The 15854-nt window shown below is 57.3% G+C and overlaps 2 protein-coding genes and 1 long non-coding RNA gene across 5 annotated transcripts in view; 1 reads left to right on the forward strand and 2 right to left on the reverse strand.

The window, feature by feature from the left end:
• Positions 1-13792, forward strand: part of DNAH17 (dynein axonemal heavy chain 17) — a 108791-nt gene extending 94999 nt beyond the window's left edge. Inside the window, exons 72-80 of the mRNA XM_057715191.1 lie at positions 463-590; positions 2012-2239; positions 5598-5789; positions 9145-9324; positions 9673-9855; positions 10846-11028; positions 11406-11549; positions 12054-12279; positions 13364-13792. Of these exons, the coding sequence (XP_057571174.1) occupies positions 463-590; positions 2012-2239; positions 5598-5789; positions 9145-9324; positions 9673-9855; positions 10846-11028; positions 11406-11549; positions 12054-12279; positions 13364-13611 (1712 nt within the window). The 3' untranslated portion in view covers positions 13612-13792. The remainder of the gene's footprint in view (positions 1-462; positions 591-2011; positions 2240-5597; positions 5790-9144; positions 9325-9672; positions 9856-10845; positions 11029-11405; positions 11550-12053; positions 12280-13363) is intronic.
• On the reverse strand, positions 8198-9835 carry LOC130840099 (uncharacterized). Its single transcript, XR_009049965.1, has 3 exons — positions 9721-9835; positions 9169-9237; positions 8198-8616 (listed from the first exon to the last, which is right to left on the reverse strand). It is a non-coding gene; the product is annotated as an uncharacterized LOC130840099 (long non-coding RNA).
• Positions 12825-15854, reverse strand: part of PGS1 (phosphatidylglycerophosphate synthase 1) — a 39168-nt gene continuing 36138 nt past the window's right edge. For all 3 annotated transcript variants that reach the window (XR_009049964.1, XM_057715192.1, XM_057715193.1), the window contains one exon: positions 12825-13456. The gene's annotated coding sequence lies outside the window, so the exon portion shown is untranslated. The remainder of the gene's footprint in view (positions 13457-15854) is intronic.

Consider the following 15854-nt stretch of genomic DNA (forward strand, 5'->3'; position numbering starts at 1 on the left):
GGTCGCAACGTGGTAAATGCTTAAAAGGGAACAAAGCGCTGACCAGCTATACCAGGGACGGACCGGGAAAACACTGGGCCAAAGGCAAGAAGCCAGACACAAAAGGCTCCGTGTCATATGATTCCTTGTATCTGAAATGTCCAGAACTGGTGAATCCGTAGAGACAGAAGGCAGACTGGTTGCCAGGGGCCGTGGTGGGAGCGGGATGCAGAGTGATTGTTTAACGGGTACTGGGTTTCCTTCTGGGGCGAGAAAAATGTCCCAGAACTAGGTAATCGGTTGTACAATGTTGTGAATTATTAGATGTCCCTAAATTGTACACTTTAAGATGGTTTTTAAGGCGGCACATTTGATGTTATGTGTATTTTGCCACAATTTTAACAGGAGGAGGGTGTGGATCACAGAACCTCTGTTTTTGTCATTCAACTGCCCCCATGCTTTTCCTGTTTTTCTTTCCTTTAGGGAAAAAACTGGGATTTACCATAGACAATGGGAAACTCCATAACGTGTCCCTGGGGCAAGGACAAGAGGTGGTGGCGGAGAACGCCCTGGACATGGCTGCAGAGAAGGGGCACTGGGTCATTCTGCAGGTACGGGGGCGGGGGGCGCCCGTGCCTCTTGGGTGAGGGCTCCCAGCCTCAGCGCCCGTGGGGACTGGCCTGAAGGCCTGGAAGAAAGCGGGCTTTGGGATTCGCATTCACAGGTGTGGCTGGGAATCCTGCAGCCCCTGAAGGGGAGGAGGGGGCAGGAGGCCCCTACACCAAGCACAGCCCAGCCTGGTGGGCAGTGGCGTGGGGCATCACCACTGCCCAGGTGATGAAAGTGTGGATTCTTCAACAGTGAGAAAGACATCCCCCCACCTCACTGTTGGCTTGACCGCCCCTCCTGGGCCCTGCAGCCTGTCCAAGCCCCCCACCACCAACCCCCATCAGGTCCAGGCTGGCCCCACTGCAGGCCCGCCCCGGCTTCCACAGACCCCACGGCATGGTCGACTTCAGTCCACAGGACCTAGCCTGGTCCCATGTGGGGACCTCAGGTTCGAGTCATTTCTTCTTGTTCGTTTTCGTTTATAAAATGATCGCCACGACAAGTCCAGTTACCATCTGTCACCAAAGACATTACCTCATATTCGCCACACGGTGCATTCCATACCCGTGACTCACCCACTTTGTAACTGGAAGTCTGTACTTCTTAATTGCCCTCACCTACTTCCCTCCTCCCACCACCCCTCTGGCAACCAGCTGTTTGTTCTCTGTCTCTATGACTCTTTCTGTTTTGTTATATTTGTTCATCTGTTTTGTTTTTTAGATTCCACGTGTACATGAGATCATGCAGTATTTGTCTTTCTCTGTCTGACTTATTTCACTTAGCGTAATATTCTCTAGGTCCAGCCATGTTGTCTTCATTCTTTTTTACGGCTGAGTAATATTCCATTGTGTGCACGTACCACACCTTCTTTATCCATTCACCTATTGATGGGCACGTGGGTTGCTTCCACACCTTGGCAATTGTAAAGAATGCTGCTGTGAACATCAGGATGCATGTATCTTTCGGAGTCAGTGTTTTCATTTTCTTTGGACAAATACCCAGGACTGGGATTGCTGGATCACATGGTAGTTCTATTTTTCATTTTGTGAGGAACCTCCAAACTGTTTTCCATAGTGGCTGCTCCAATTTACAATCCCAGCAACAGTGCACGAGGGTTCTCTTTTCTCCAAGTCATTTCTTTTCACCCAAGCCTCTCAGAGGAGGAGCGGGGACCATACAAGCTCAGCCCTTACGCCGGTGGAGGGCGGGGAGGACTGGCCACAAGGCTGGAGGTCCTGAGGTAACTGAGCACAAGCCTTGACTCTGGGGCCTCAGTTGCTCAGTGAAGTTCTCCAGCGTGGCCAGCGCCCCAGGAAGGGCAGACAGCGGGGCGGGGAGTGCGGGTGCCTTGGGGAGGGGGCCTGTCCTGTGGGCCCGGGGCGGGGAGGAGTGTGCGGGCGCTAAGCCCTGGTCCTGGCCACAGAACGTCCACCTGGTGGCCCGGTGGCTGAGCACCCTGGACAAGAAGCTGGAGCGGTACAGCAGCGGCAGCCACGACGACTACCGCGTGTTCATCAGTGCCGAGCCGGCCCCCAGCCCCGAGTCCCACATCATCCCCCAGGGCATCCTGGAGAACGCCATCAAAATCACCAATGAGCCGCCCACGGGCATGTATGCCAACCTGCACAAGGCCCTGGACCTCTTCACCCAGGTAGGGCGGCCTCCCCCCGTGTCAGCCCCGCCGGTCCTCTCACAGCCACCCCAATGCGCACACACCCCTCACTCCACAAAACGAGCAGATTCCCAAAGGGCTGTGTACAGTGCCAATAATCTAATGTGCTCTTGGGAGCCTCCACCATGCACAACTTTATAGAACAGAAATGCGTGTTTTCCGTCAGTTTCGTGACTTGCACGTCAGCCCAGGTAAATGCGGGCGGGGTCCTTGGTTTGTTTGGGCACCTTAGGAAGGGGCCAAGCTCCCGAGGTGGTTCCCTGAGGGTCATTCAGCCTTGCTGGGGCCACAGTGCCTCCCAGACCCCCGCTCTCACCCACCGTGAGACGTGACACCGGTGGGAAGGCCGAGCGCAGACGGATGGGGCCGCAGTGCCCGGCTGGAGGACGATGGTGACAGATGGGAGGATGGTAACGCCAGCCTCGCAGGGCTCAGCGCTCCGGCTCCAAGCCCGGTCTTCCTCCCTCGGCAAGGAGACCTCACTGCCTTGCGTAGGGATGCCGGGAGACCTGGTCCTCCAGGATGGGTGTCTGCCCGGACCTTTGCTCACGTGACTTCTCCTCCATCCAAGACTCCCAGTCCCCAACCTGCCTCCTGTGTAGCCTTCCCTGGCATCCTTGCTCCCCTCTGCAAATCCTTAGCACCTATGTACCTTCTTTTTGTTTATTTATTTGTTTGTTTTATTTATTTATTTATTGGCTGTGTTGGGTCTTCGTTGTTGCACACAAGCTTTCTCTAGTTGCGGCGAGCAGGGGCTACTCTTAGTTGTGGTACACGGGCCTCTCATTGCGGTGGCTTCTCTTGTTGCAGAACACAGGCTCTAGGTGCACAGGCTTCAGTAGTTGTGGCACATGGGCTCAACAGTTGTCGCTCACAGGCTCTAGAGCACAGGCTCAGTAGTTGTGGCGCACGGGCTTAGTTGCTCTGCAGCAAGTGGAATCTTCCCGGACCAGGGATCGAACCCGTGTCCCCTGCACTGGCAGGCAGATCCTTAACCACCGAGCCACCAGGGATGTCCCTATGTCTATTCTTTTGGCACCTGATCCTCACTTGTTCTGCACTAGAACTTCCCGGGGGCACACACTTGGTCTCCCAAGTGAGTCTAAAACTGTTTCGATACACTCTGGTTTCTCTTCAGATGGCGTAATCTGTCGCCTTTTTAAAAACCGTTTTGGAGAAGAAACCCCGTGTTCTCTGGTAATAACCGACAAAGACCTATGTATGGAGCACACTGTGCCAATAATGCCTCGCTTCTATGTATGGTTTACTTAATTTACATGAAAATACCTGAGTCATCCACTAACCACTCCCTGTGGGCTTAAAGGATCCACCAAGGTCAGAGTGTGAACAGAGTGTGAAGTCACAGAGAACTGAAAGCAGGAAAACAGATGTGCAGACCGGGTTCTTCCTCCAAACAGTATGTCCATGTGCCCAGGACGTGGTAGGCTCAGGGCACAGGCAATGAACAAGACCCGTTACGCGGGGGACTGGCCCGAGTCTGATGAGGGGCATGGATGTGTCCACAGGAGTGGGAACAGGGTGTGATGGACGCACAGGGGCACACACGAAGCCCCAGGGTGACGCAGCTCACATTGGGGGCCGCGGGCTAGTGCGGGTCCCAGAGCTATTTGCTGCCATCTGTGATGGGTCAGTACAGAGGTGGACAGGAGGCATGCGGTGAATCCTGCAGTTCGAAATCACTGTCAATCCGAGCATGTGATCTGTTTTTCATTTTTATCGTATTTTGCTAAAATGCCAGTCTGTGATGGAGTGGGGGAGGCTGGCGAGGTCAGCAGGAAGCTGGTCCCCCACTTGCAGGAGTTTGGGGCCTGTGCCAGTTGGCACACAGAGTGGCTCCTGAGGCAGGCTTGGCTGGGAAGTGGGTGCCGAGGTGGAGATGGCTGAGGCCCGAGGGGCGAGAAACAGAAAATGCAAGAGCCTCTGAGCCCAGGGAGCAGCTCCCCAGGGGGAGCCCGCTGGAGCCTCCGGCAGGGGACATGGGGGCTGGGAGGACACAGAGGGGCTGCTGGGCTTTGGGGAGGTACTCTGGCTGCTCAGAGTCGGCAGGAAGAGCAGTCGCTATCGGGCAGACACGAGGTGGGACTGCCCGGCTGAGGACAGCCGAGCGAGGACGTGGCCAGGACTTGCTGAGATGCTCAAGGGCTCCCTGACTTTGTGCATCACCTGGGGTGTCTGCAAAGATCGGAAGGGAACCCGTGAGGAAGGCTGGGTGCTGCTGCTTCCTGAGCTGACCCTCCCAAGTCTGGGCGCCCACTGCCTGCAGGAAGAGGCAGTGGTGACGGGGACACACCCAGACCATTCCTGGGTGTATCTGTGATCACAGAGCCCAGAGCCCGGGAGGCCAGTGAGGAGCGGTCTGACCAGAGAGAAGTCTCTGGAGGCAGATGGAACCCGCCAGGCCTTCCCTCATCCTTGGGGCTGGTGAGTTCCTCGCTCTGGCCACCTCTCTCTGTCTGCATCCTTTCACAGCAGATGTCTGGAAGGGACCAGCCAGGCCTGTCTCCCAGGGCCAAAGGTGACGGTGCTGCCTCTATGATAGGCATTGAGGAAGAATCTGGGGGGGATGTTGGGGTGATGAAGGCCCCATCTGTGCCCCTCCCTTTCCATGTTTGCTGGAGGGGCCCCCAGCTGGGCACGTGTGTCGGTTTTCCATGGAATCAGGATAGGGCCCCTCCCTTGTCACACCTGGTGCACTTTTTCCTGGCACTTTTCCCAATGATGACCATTTGATAGAGGTCTGTCCCCTGGTCCGGCTTTCTGGCCACCGTGCCTGCTGCCCCCACAGAGCACCTGGCCGCTGGGAGGTGCTCACAGGGCTGAAGAGGAGGACAGCTTAGCTTCCAGAAGCCTGTGTTCAGAGGCACCCACTTAGCAAAGACTAACCAGTTAAAATCTGGGCTGGGTTTGCCTTTCCCTGGGCCACCTGCTTTCAGGATGGGTTTGCTAAGCATCCCCTCCCACTTTACAGATCGTGCCAAGTTTGGGGGCACTGCTTGTGTGTAGACGATGAGGAATGTTGATAACTGCAGAGGAATTATATTGGGGAATATTTCACTAGGAATAAATATCAATAATTTGACTTGTAACCAATACTTAAGTGACACAACTGCATTTCCGAAGGAAGCAAGGACAAGAAAGCATTCTCTACCCAACTTTACAGACCAGGAGAGTCTCAGCTCAGAGCAGTCAATGGCCTTAGGCCCCACCCCTCCACCCCACCTGCACCCCCAGCAAAGCAGCTGGCGAAGATGGCTCTGGTCCCGGCCAGGGCGTCTGTGTGAACCCCACCTGACCTGGGGCATGTGCCCTCCCACAGGACACGCTGGAAATGTGCACCAAGGAGATCGAGTTCAAGTGCATCCTCTTCGCCCTGTGCTACTTCCATGCCGTGGTGGCTGAGAGGCGCAAGTTTGGGGCCCAGGGCTGGAACAGGTCATACCCCTTCAACAACGGGGACCTCACCATCTCCATCAACGTGCTCCACAACTACCTGGAGGCCAACCCCAAGGTAAGGGCCCAACTGGCGCCCAGCTGGGTGGTCCTTCCCCCCTCCCTTCCTTTCAATTATTCTGTCTCACGTTCGAGAGACGCTGAATAGGTTTCAAAAGCCAAAGAAAATCTGAAACCGTGCGACTCCTCTGTGACCCCACCAATCTGATATAATGGTTACCACCCAGGCCCTGGCCACCACCTCCAGTAGTTCTCAGCTGTCTAGCAATTCTTCTAACTCCACGGGGCTCAACATCTTTAGGGACCTGCCAGTCCTGCAGCTGAGCAGGGATTCGCCCAGAAAGGCCAGTCCCCCGGGCAGCGTGAGCTGGGAGAGGACAAGGAAGGGGCTGCAGGCCTCACCAGTCAGTGTCTGGAGACAGAAAGCAGGTTCAGAGGAAAGGCCAAAAAAAATCCCCCTGGAGACGTGGAACGCCTCATTTGTGTCGAAAACTAAAGCAAATGTGTAAGGTGCTACACAAGCCACTGCGAGGGCTGCAGAGAGCTGGCTCCACCGGGAACCCTGCGGCCAGGAGGGCCCCGGCAGACCCGTCTGCGGGCCCAGGGAGGAGACTGGCCCCCGAAGAAGTGTGTGAATCCAGATGTGAGTCCCACCTCTAGACGTGGGCATCCCCTCAGGAACAGAGAGCGGCCGTGGTGGAGCGTGGCGCCTGCACAGGCCCCGCCTCCACGACCCCCAGGAGGAGGCAACCCCACAAACCCGGGGCTCCACCTCACTCCTGCGGCGCCGGCGCCTCCTGCACCTCCGCCGCTTGCCCAGGAGGCTCTTGAGAACCTGCCCAGGGCGCCTAGACAGCTGGGCCTGGCACACCCCCCCCACCCCCACCCCCACACCCCCCGTCCTGGAGCCCAAGGGCGAGGCGTCCGCCCCTTTGGGGCAAAGTCAGCGCCCCAAGGGCCTGGCTGCGGGGCCTGGGGCTCACACCACCTGCTCCAAGCTTTGCGGACGGAGTGATGACGGGGGAGGGTGTCCCACCTGGCCTGTCTCCCGCCATCGTAACAAAGCTCAGAGGCGCTGGGAGGTGGGGAGACCCAGGCCAGATGCCCCCAGACCCTGGAGAAGGACGACCTCCCAGGACAGCCGCCACCCAAGCCTGAGCCTGGAATGTTGTTTGCTTAGTTTCTGGTGAAACACCCAACCCCCGAGAAGGCAGGAGGGCAGACCAGGCGGAAGGCGGCCCTCCTCAGGGGAGGGGGACAGTGGTCTCTGTTTGCAGGTGCCAGGGGTCACTTCACCTGTGACAGGGTCCAAGCTGGATGCTGGTGGCACATGTTACAACACTCAAGTAAACAAACGTAAGAAGATGTGAAGAAAGAATTTCATCATCACAGCAGCTTCGTCATAGCAGTTCTCCCGGGGCAGATGAGCGTGGGAGGAGCAGTCTTGCTAGAAGTTTTTAAGGACATTTACGCAGAAGCTTCCCTCATTACACACACAGAACCCAAGCTGGCTAAGAAACTGCTCAAGAACGCACACCGAGTGCTCCAGCGGCCAGCAGGGTGAGGCAGGAGTGACATCCGGCATCCGGCGCAGCGGCGTGTGATCAGGCCTGGCCCCGGGCCTGCGCGGCCTGACCTTGCCTTTGAGCCTGAGGCCTCGGGAAGGCCACACTGAGTAACCTCCTGTGACGAGGTCGCCCTCAGGCCAAGGGCCCGCGACCCAGTCCGTCCTCCCAACTCTGAGGAAGTTGATTTAGGCTCTCTGAGGGCAAGGCCAGGCAATGCGCCTCTGACAAGGGCTCTGGGGACTCCATCCGACACATGGACAGCACCCACCCCCCGGGGGTTAGTCCCACTGCTCCCCACCCCAATGGGGAGGGGCCATCCCCCCAGGAGGCCGCTCACGGAGGCTGGGGAGGCAGACTGGGGTGTACCCAACCCCACTTTGCAGGAGAAACAGAAGCTGTCCCGAGAGCAAATACACACAATGCAGAAAAAGCAGCTCAGCACGTACCCAAGATAACCAAGCAGAGAAACAGTGTAGGTCACGAGATGACCATCAAGAGGGTGTTCATGTTTTAAGTCAAAGTTCACGAGAGCACATCAGACCACTGATAAACCAACACGTTCTTATTCAATTAACCTGCCTGCCTTTGGTCAACAGCTGCCAGCCAGGCAGGGCGCTGTGGGAGTTACATACATGCCCACCTTGCCCTCAAGGAGCCGCGATCCTCAGAGAAACTCGCGTGTGTGCGGTGAGGTCCCAGGCTGTGCCGCCCAGCGTGGCAGCTGCCGCCGTACACGTGACGCGCAGCAAGTCCCAGCGGAGGGGAACGAGACACTCTGGATTTCAAAAGCTTGGTCCAAAACCAAAAAAAAATGTAAAATACTTTATTCATAGTTCTTATGTTGAGTGCCTGCTGGAACAATCTTTGTACTTAGGTGGCTGCTGGGAAATCTGCAGGTACATACATGGCTGCCCTGTGTGCCTCCCACTGCTGGACAGCGCCGTGCAGGAGTGGCTACTGCGCGCTGGGACGGGGGCAGGGGAACAGGCCCCTGGCTTTGTGGCGGGACTGCACGCGAGCTGGCTTTGGAGAAGGAGCACGGCCATGGCCATGTGGTGGCCAAAGGAGCAGGATCCCAAGGCCGAGGGCCCGGCATGGAAGTGGAGACAGACCAGAGGCCGAGGGTGGGACGCGTAGACAGACCCGGCCACCGGGGGGCGCGCTCGGCCCGGGGAGCCGAGATTCTGGTGGGGAACTTACTTGCTGGAGCTGGCTGTGCTAGAGACCTTGAGGGGCACGCGTGGGCAAGGCTACTGGAGTATAATCAGAAGCAGGGCCATTCTGGTGGGATCAGAGGGAAGACCCACTGGATAGATTCTGAAGATACAACGAACTGGGCTTCATGGCCAGAAAGACCTACAGTGCCCAAGAGCCTACACTCCACCCACACAGTTACCGCTCTTGTCGGAGGTGGCAGGGAAGGGAAAGGTCACAGGTGGCTCCACGTTTCCGTCTCAGCGTGGGGGCACGGGCAGAGGGAGAGTTCCGGGGCTGGGGGGGGTGGGCCTGTGGGGTCTGCAATGCCAGTGCCGGGGGAGCCACATCAAGGGAGAGCGCAGAGAGGAGGGGTGGGCACAGGGCCAGGTCATCCTGGTTAGGGGTGAGGGTGGAGGCAGGAGAAGCTGGCGAGCCTCTTGTGCAAGGAGCCCGGTGGGAAGAGTGTCATGGAGGGGCTGGTGGCCGAATCAGAGGGGAGGAAGGGCCAGCCTTGGACCTGGTGAACCGAGGGTAGCATGTGACCTTGCAGACCTGGTCGGCAAGGAGGAGGCAGGGTGACAGAAGGGGCTGGCAGACCCAGGAAGGGGCAGGGCATGGGGTCCCCTGATGGCTGCTGCCCTTCCGAAGGTGCCCTGGGATGATCTCCGCTACCTCTTTGGGGAAATCATGTACGGCGGCCACATCACTGACGACTGGGACCGCCGGCTCTGCAGGACGTACCTGGTGGAGTACATCCGGGCAGAGATGCTGGAGGGAGAGATCCTGCTGGCCCCGGGCTTTCAGATCCCCCCCAACCTGGACTACAAGGTGAGGAATGCTTCCAGGGACGGGTCACACATTAAGCATCAGCTCCCTCTGATGCAAAGTGACAGGTCAATGCCGTCCCGAGAGCCTCCATCACAGACGGACCATCAATAGTCAAAGCAGGTGGGCAAGTGACCCCAAGGAGGGCATAAAAGGCAGCCTCCGCGGAGGGGAGGAAACTCCCTCTGTGTGTGTGGCTGGGGAGCAGCCCCAAAAGGGGGTCAGGGAAACGGGGTCTGGTACAGAGGGCAAGACGTGAGCAGGATGTTCTGGGAAGTGATGCTTAATAAACGGAGGACACGGGTCCCAGCTCGCACAGCTCTCCCTGCTTACCCAGCCCCACCTTTTCAGGGTTACCACGAATACATCGACGAGAATCTGCCCCCCGAGAGCCCCTACCTGTACGGCCTGCACCCCAACGCAGAGATTGGCTTCCTGACGGTCACCTCGGAGAAGCTGTTCCGCACCGTCCTGGAAATGCAGCCCAAAGAGACCGACTCGGGAGCCAGCACCGGGGTAGCTCGCGAGGAGAAGGTAGGAGCCTGACTACCCCTCCAGGGACAGAGGAAGGGCAGGGCCTGGGACCTAGAGTCACCCCAATCGGCAGCAGCCCCAGGAACTTGTCAGCAACCCCATCAGGCCCCATCCCAGGCCTCGGGATCAGGAACTCGGGGCAGGGGGTGGGGCCTGCAAGCTGGCTGCTGCAGCCCAGAGGGAACACCAAGAGCTGAGCTAGAGAGAGGAGGGGCACCTCCAGGAACTCGGGAGCCATCGCGTGAGAAGCCTCCCTCCCTGTAGCTCCTGACTTCACTGGCTGGGCACCCGAGTGTGTCTGCTCTCAACCCTGCCCCGTGAGCACGAGCACAGCAGCCGAAGTCCCAGGAGAGCAGCGTGTGTGGCTCGGGCAGGGCCATCTAGACACTTTAGAACAGTCCCTCCAGACGCGCTTCGGTGATCACAGGGGGCAGATCCCTTGAACACTCACAGCAGCAGCAAAGCGCAGATGATACAAGGAGAACATTTAAAACATTCCTGACTGTCGGGATTACCTCTGCCATCTCAAGAGGCATCGGAGCCTTGGCACTTTTTAAAAGATTCCAGACCAGTTCTACTAAAAATTAGCTAAGCGCTGGGCTTCCCAGTAAGTGGACCAAATTCTTGATTGGAAAACCCTCAGTGCTGTGAGGCCCCGTGACCTTTTCTTTGTCTAATGAATTGAAACCAGAGATCACCGGGTGAGCTGAAGGGGGAGGGAAGCAGTGCATTCAGGGATGTCTGAAGGCACCAGGCTCAGGTGGCTTGATGCGCCCATGGCCACAGCCATATGGCCTTGATGACACCAGAACACCGAAGCCTGGTGGCCAAGATTCCCTTCCCCTGATCAAACGTGGGGCTGCACCTCCGTGATCCCGTTTTTCTGGCAACTCCGCTTGCCTGGCTCCTGGCTCCTGGGCTCGGAGTTGAACGAGGCAGGGCTGGGGGTGCAGGCGCAGTGACTCGGGCTGGCTGGGGGCTGGCTTCCAGGTGAAGGCCGTGCTGGACGAGATCCTGGAGAAGATCCCAGAGATGTTCAACATGGCCGAGATCATGGCCAAGGCTGCCGAGAAGACACCCTACGTGGTTGTCGCCTTCCAAGAATGTGAGAGAATGAACATCCTGACCAACGAAATGCGCCGCTCACTGAAGGAGCTGAACCTGGGGCTGAAGGTGAAAAAGGGGCGGCAGGACCTGGGGTGTGACCTGGGGTGTGAGCTGGGATGCGGGCTGGCCAGCGCAGGCCGACTCCCCTCGGCCACAGACCAACAAGCCCCAGGCCGCTGGGCCTCGGCACCTCGAGCTCCCTGGTCTGGAGAAGTGGGAGCCTCGGGGCATCTGCAGATGCATCCAGGTGGCCACAGACGCCCTCTGGACAGTTTCCTGGCAGGAAACACTGCTGTGGCCACTGCAGGGACACTGCACAGACCCACGTCAACTCGCGACACAGTGGGGAGGAGGGGTTTCGCCCCCCCGAGAGCAGGTGAAACGAGGCACAGGGGCTGACCGGGTCTGCGTTTGTGCCAAGCACCCATCTGCATGTCCCTCAGGGAGAACTGACCATCACGACTGACATGGAAGACCTGTCCACAGCTCTGTTCTACGACACCGTGCCCGACACGTGGGTGGCCCGGGCCTACCCCTCCATGATGGGGCTCGCGGCCTGGTATGCGGACCTGCTGCTCCGCATCAGGGTAAGGACAGGCTTCCAGGGAGCCGCTGCCCTCCCAGCAAACCCACCCCAGGGCCTGAGGACTGAGGCTGGGGAGGGGGGACATGTGTCCCCGCCAGAGGCCTGGAGGTCCCTCCTGGCCTCGGGCAGAGAACAACCCGAAGGGCCTGGGCCACGCCACGGGGACTCAGGCTCGACAACGCAGGCGCTTCCTCCCAAAGGAAGAAAAGGGCAAGCGCGAAGCAAGAGCAGCTTCCGAGGCCACAGAGGCCCTCCCGGCAGAGCCCAGGAAGCTCCAGGGACACCCGCAGGGGCCGCCGCCTCTGGGGTGGGGGGAGGCACCAATGAGAGCAACAGCCTCTTTCAGACCTAAATCCTCTCGATCGCTGAGCACCCCGCCCCCTCTCCTGGACACGGCTCTCCCTGTCCAGACAGTGAAGGCGCATCTGGGGCAGGTGGCCAGTCTCCCCTGCCCGCCGTCCTGTGCATGGAGGCTCTAGCGTGGCCCCGCTCCCATCCCCTCCAGGAGCTCGAGGCCTGGACGACGGACTTCGCGCTGCCCACCACCGTGTGGCTGGCCGGCTTCTTCAACCCACAGTCCTTCCTCACGGCCATCATGCAGTCCATGGCCAGGAAGAACGAGTGGCCGCTGGACAAGATGTGTCTGTCCGTGGAGGTGACCAAGAAGAATCGCGAGGACATGACCGCACCCCCTCGGGAGGGCTCCTACGTGTACGGGCTCTTCATGGAAGGTAACGGGCACCGGCGGGGCAGGCGCTGGGGGCAGGTGGGCTCGCAGAGGGCCGAGCAGCCTGACACGCAGCAGCCTGGGCTCGGCTCTGCCACCGCGCAGGCTCACCTTCAGGCCTGAGCACCGTTTTGAGGCCATGAGGAACTCAGCCCCCAAAATGTACGCCGCTCCTCGGCTCCAGAGCTGAGGGTCCAGGAGCCCACCTCTGCCAGGGCTTCTACCCAAGCCTCCCCTCCATCCAAGCTGCGCCCCCCGCCCAGCGCAGGTTCAAGGGCAGGGAGGCCATCACGTGGCCAGGTCCCAGCAGCAGCGGGGGGGGGGGGGGGGGGGGGGAGGCCAAGGCTGGCGCTCATTCAGTCCTGCCCACATCCCCCCTGTCCTGCACCAGGCAAGGCCAGACAGGACCGGCAGGCAGGCCGTTTCCTCAGGCCCACACTGAGCTGAGTGCCAGCGACTCCCCCACCCTCCTCAGCAACTGCTGTCACCCCTTTACCTGTGGGGGTGCGGGCCCCCAGTGTCCACATCACCAAAGACAAGCATAGCAGCAGCCGTTCTCCATGTTTATTTTGGAATTACAGACAGGAAGTCTAAGCATCATTAAATAGGGTGAGTAGAAATACGTCTGGTTAAAGGCAATAACAGTCATATGTGCATATACGTATTTATACTGTGTATGTACACGCAGGACAGATGCTACCTAGGTGGGCAGTCAGGGAGCTTTAATCTGTCATTTTCGGCTGGAGTTATGACTTCCTGCCACTGAAATTAAGAAGGCTGACACACGCGGCTTTGAAAACACCACAGGTGTAAATGCTGGCGCGCAGAGCTCTGGGGCTGAGCTGTCCCGCAGAGGTGCACAGCGAGACACACAGGCAATCACACCGTGCACAGGACCCCACCACGTCCTCTGCTCACAGCCCCACTTGTAGCGACTCCTGTGCCAGTCCAGGCCCTGGCACCTGGCCTATCTCTGCAGGGGTGGGGGTGCAAGCCAGGCCCCTCCCCCACTCACTGCCAGCGTGACAGACGGGAACCAGCCACCTCACCATGGGCCGCCCTGACCCTCAGCCGTGCTGTCCCTGCAGGAGCTCGCTGGGACACCCAGACCGGAGTCATCACCGAAGCGCGGCTGAAGGAGCTGACGCCGGCCATGCCCGTCATCTTCATCAAGGCCATCCCTGTGGACCGCATGGAGACCAAAAACATATATGAGTGTCCCGTGTACAAAACACGCGTCCGCGGCCCCACCTACGTCTGGACCTTTAACCTGAAGACCAAGGAGAAGGCAGCAAAGTGGATCGTGGCAGCAGTGGCCCTGCTCCTCCAGGTCTAGCTGGCACCCTGGGTCCTGCCGCAAGGCCCCCGGCTACCCTGGGCCAGCTCCTGGCCGTACCTTCAAATTCACAGTTAGGAACTCAACCTTGCAACTATCACTTATGTTCACAGGAACTGATGGTTGCTTTTTGTTCTCCTAAATTATCAAGGTACTTTTTTTTTTTTAATAAATTCATTTGAATTTATTTATTGGCTGCGTTGGGTCTTCACTGCTGTGACTAGGGGCTACTCTTCGTTGTAGTGTGCAGGATCCTCACTGTAGTGGTTTCTCTTGCTGCGGAGCACCAGCTCCAGGCACATGGGCTCAATAGTTGTGGCGCACGGGCTTAGCTGCTCTGCAGCATGTGGGATCTTCCCAGAGCAGGGCCCAAACCCGTGTCCCCTGCATTGGCAGGTGGATTCTCAACCACTGTGCCACCTAGGAAGTCCCTCAAGGTACTTTATAACCATGCCCATCCAGACGAGCCAGAGGTGGAGAGCAGCGCTGGAAGAGGGGGCGTGGGTTGGATTAAAACAATGAAGCCACTTAGCCAGGCTTGTCTGATTCACTTGAGCCAGCCTTCAGCTCAGGACCTGATGGCCACCAGTGTCTGGCACAGGCTTGGGGGTGAGGCCCCAATTCCCAGCAGCCAGGGGAACACCCCAGGAACCAACCCCCCAGTCCTGACTTCCCACAGGGTCAGCTGGGTTTCTCTTTTCCCACCAGTGGCATGTAGGGTTAGAGCTGGAGGCAGTCACACCCTCTGGCCTGATGCTACATGAAAACACCCACCGCAGAGGGGCCAGGGCATTCCATTCCTGTATAAACAGGAGCAAGCACCGTCCCCTAAAGCATTATTCGTTTTCAAGCAAGAAAGCCTCCCTCGATTATGGTAATGCCTCCTCCCTGCCCCAGAATCCAGTAAAAAAAACTGTTCCACAGAGGGGCCATTTCCATGCAGCTCAAGTGCTTCCCTGTCAACTGCCCGCCTTCTGAAATTGCTGGGAACAGGAGGGACCACCTTAAACATGTCTGTGTCCTGGGAGGTCACAATAAATGGTCCCTCCTAGTTCTGGGCAGCATCTTCATTGTCTTTTGTTTCCCTCCCCTCTCCCCGCCTCCAGTTCTCACTTCCTGCCACCAAAGTAGACTTTAAAACAAAGTCTAGAGACTTCCCTGGCAGTCCAGTGGTTAAGACTTTGCCTTCCCAACGCAGGGAGTGCAGGTTTGATCCCTGGCCTGGGAGCTAAGATCCCACATGCCACACGGCCAAAACACCAAAACTTTATAAAACAGAAGCAATATTGTAACAAGTTCAACAAAGACTTTAAAAATAAAAGTCTATATAATAGACCAAAAAGGGCATTAATAACAATAAAGGGATCAATACAAGGATATTTGTTAACATACATGAACCTAATATAGAAGCACCCAAGTGTACAAAGCAAACATTAACTGATGTAAAAGGAGAAACAGACATAACATAATGGCAGGCGGAGACTGACACCCATTTAAATCAATGAACAGGTCACCCAGAAAATCAAAAAACAGTAGTCTGAAATGACACATTAGGCCAGCTGAACTTAATAGATAACTATAGTACATTCCATCCAAAAACAGAAGAATACACATTGTTTTCAAGTGCACGTGGAACGTTCACCAGGATAGATCCCATGCTAGGCCACAAAACCAGTCTCAACAAATTTAAGAGGACAGAAACTATATCGAGCATTTTTTCCAACCACAACAGTATAAAACTAGAAATTAATTATGGTAAGAAAAACGGGAAAAAGACAAACACATGGAGCCTAAACATACTACTAAAAAAACGAGTCAATGAAAAAATCAAAAAGGAAATCAGAAAATACCTCAAAACAAAAACACAACTTTCCAACATCTATGGGATGCAGCAAAACCAGTTCTAAGAGGGGAGTTCACAGCAATACAGGCCTAGCTCAAGAAACAAGAAAAATCTCAAAAGAACCTAACCCACCATCTAGGAATTAGAATTAGAAAATGAAGAACACGCAAAGCCCAAGCAAGCAGAAGAGGGACAGCTGCTCAGCAGCCAAGAAATCCTGATGTCCAAAGAGGTGAGCTTGTCCGCAGGCACTGCAACCCAGAGCAAGCACTGCAGTGGCCACAGGGAGGGCCGGGGCCCTCAGCCCACCTGTTTCAGGCCCAGGAGACAGGCTAGGAGAGGTGCTTCCCGCCCCTCCCCCCCCCCCCCACACACACACACACAGGCTGCCTGTAAGCCA

This window comes from Hippopotamus amphibius, chromosome 17, assembly GCF_030028045.1.
Source record: "Hippopotamus amphibius kiboko isolate mHipAmp2 chromosome 17, mHipAmp2.hap2, whole genome shotgun sequence".
Taxonomy (NCBI): Eukaryota; Metazoa; Chordata; class Mammalia; order Artiodactyla; family Hippopotamidae; genus Hippopotamus; species Hippopotamus amphibius.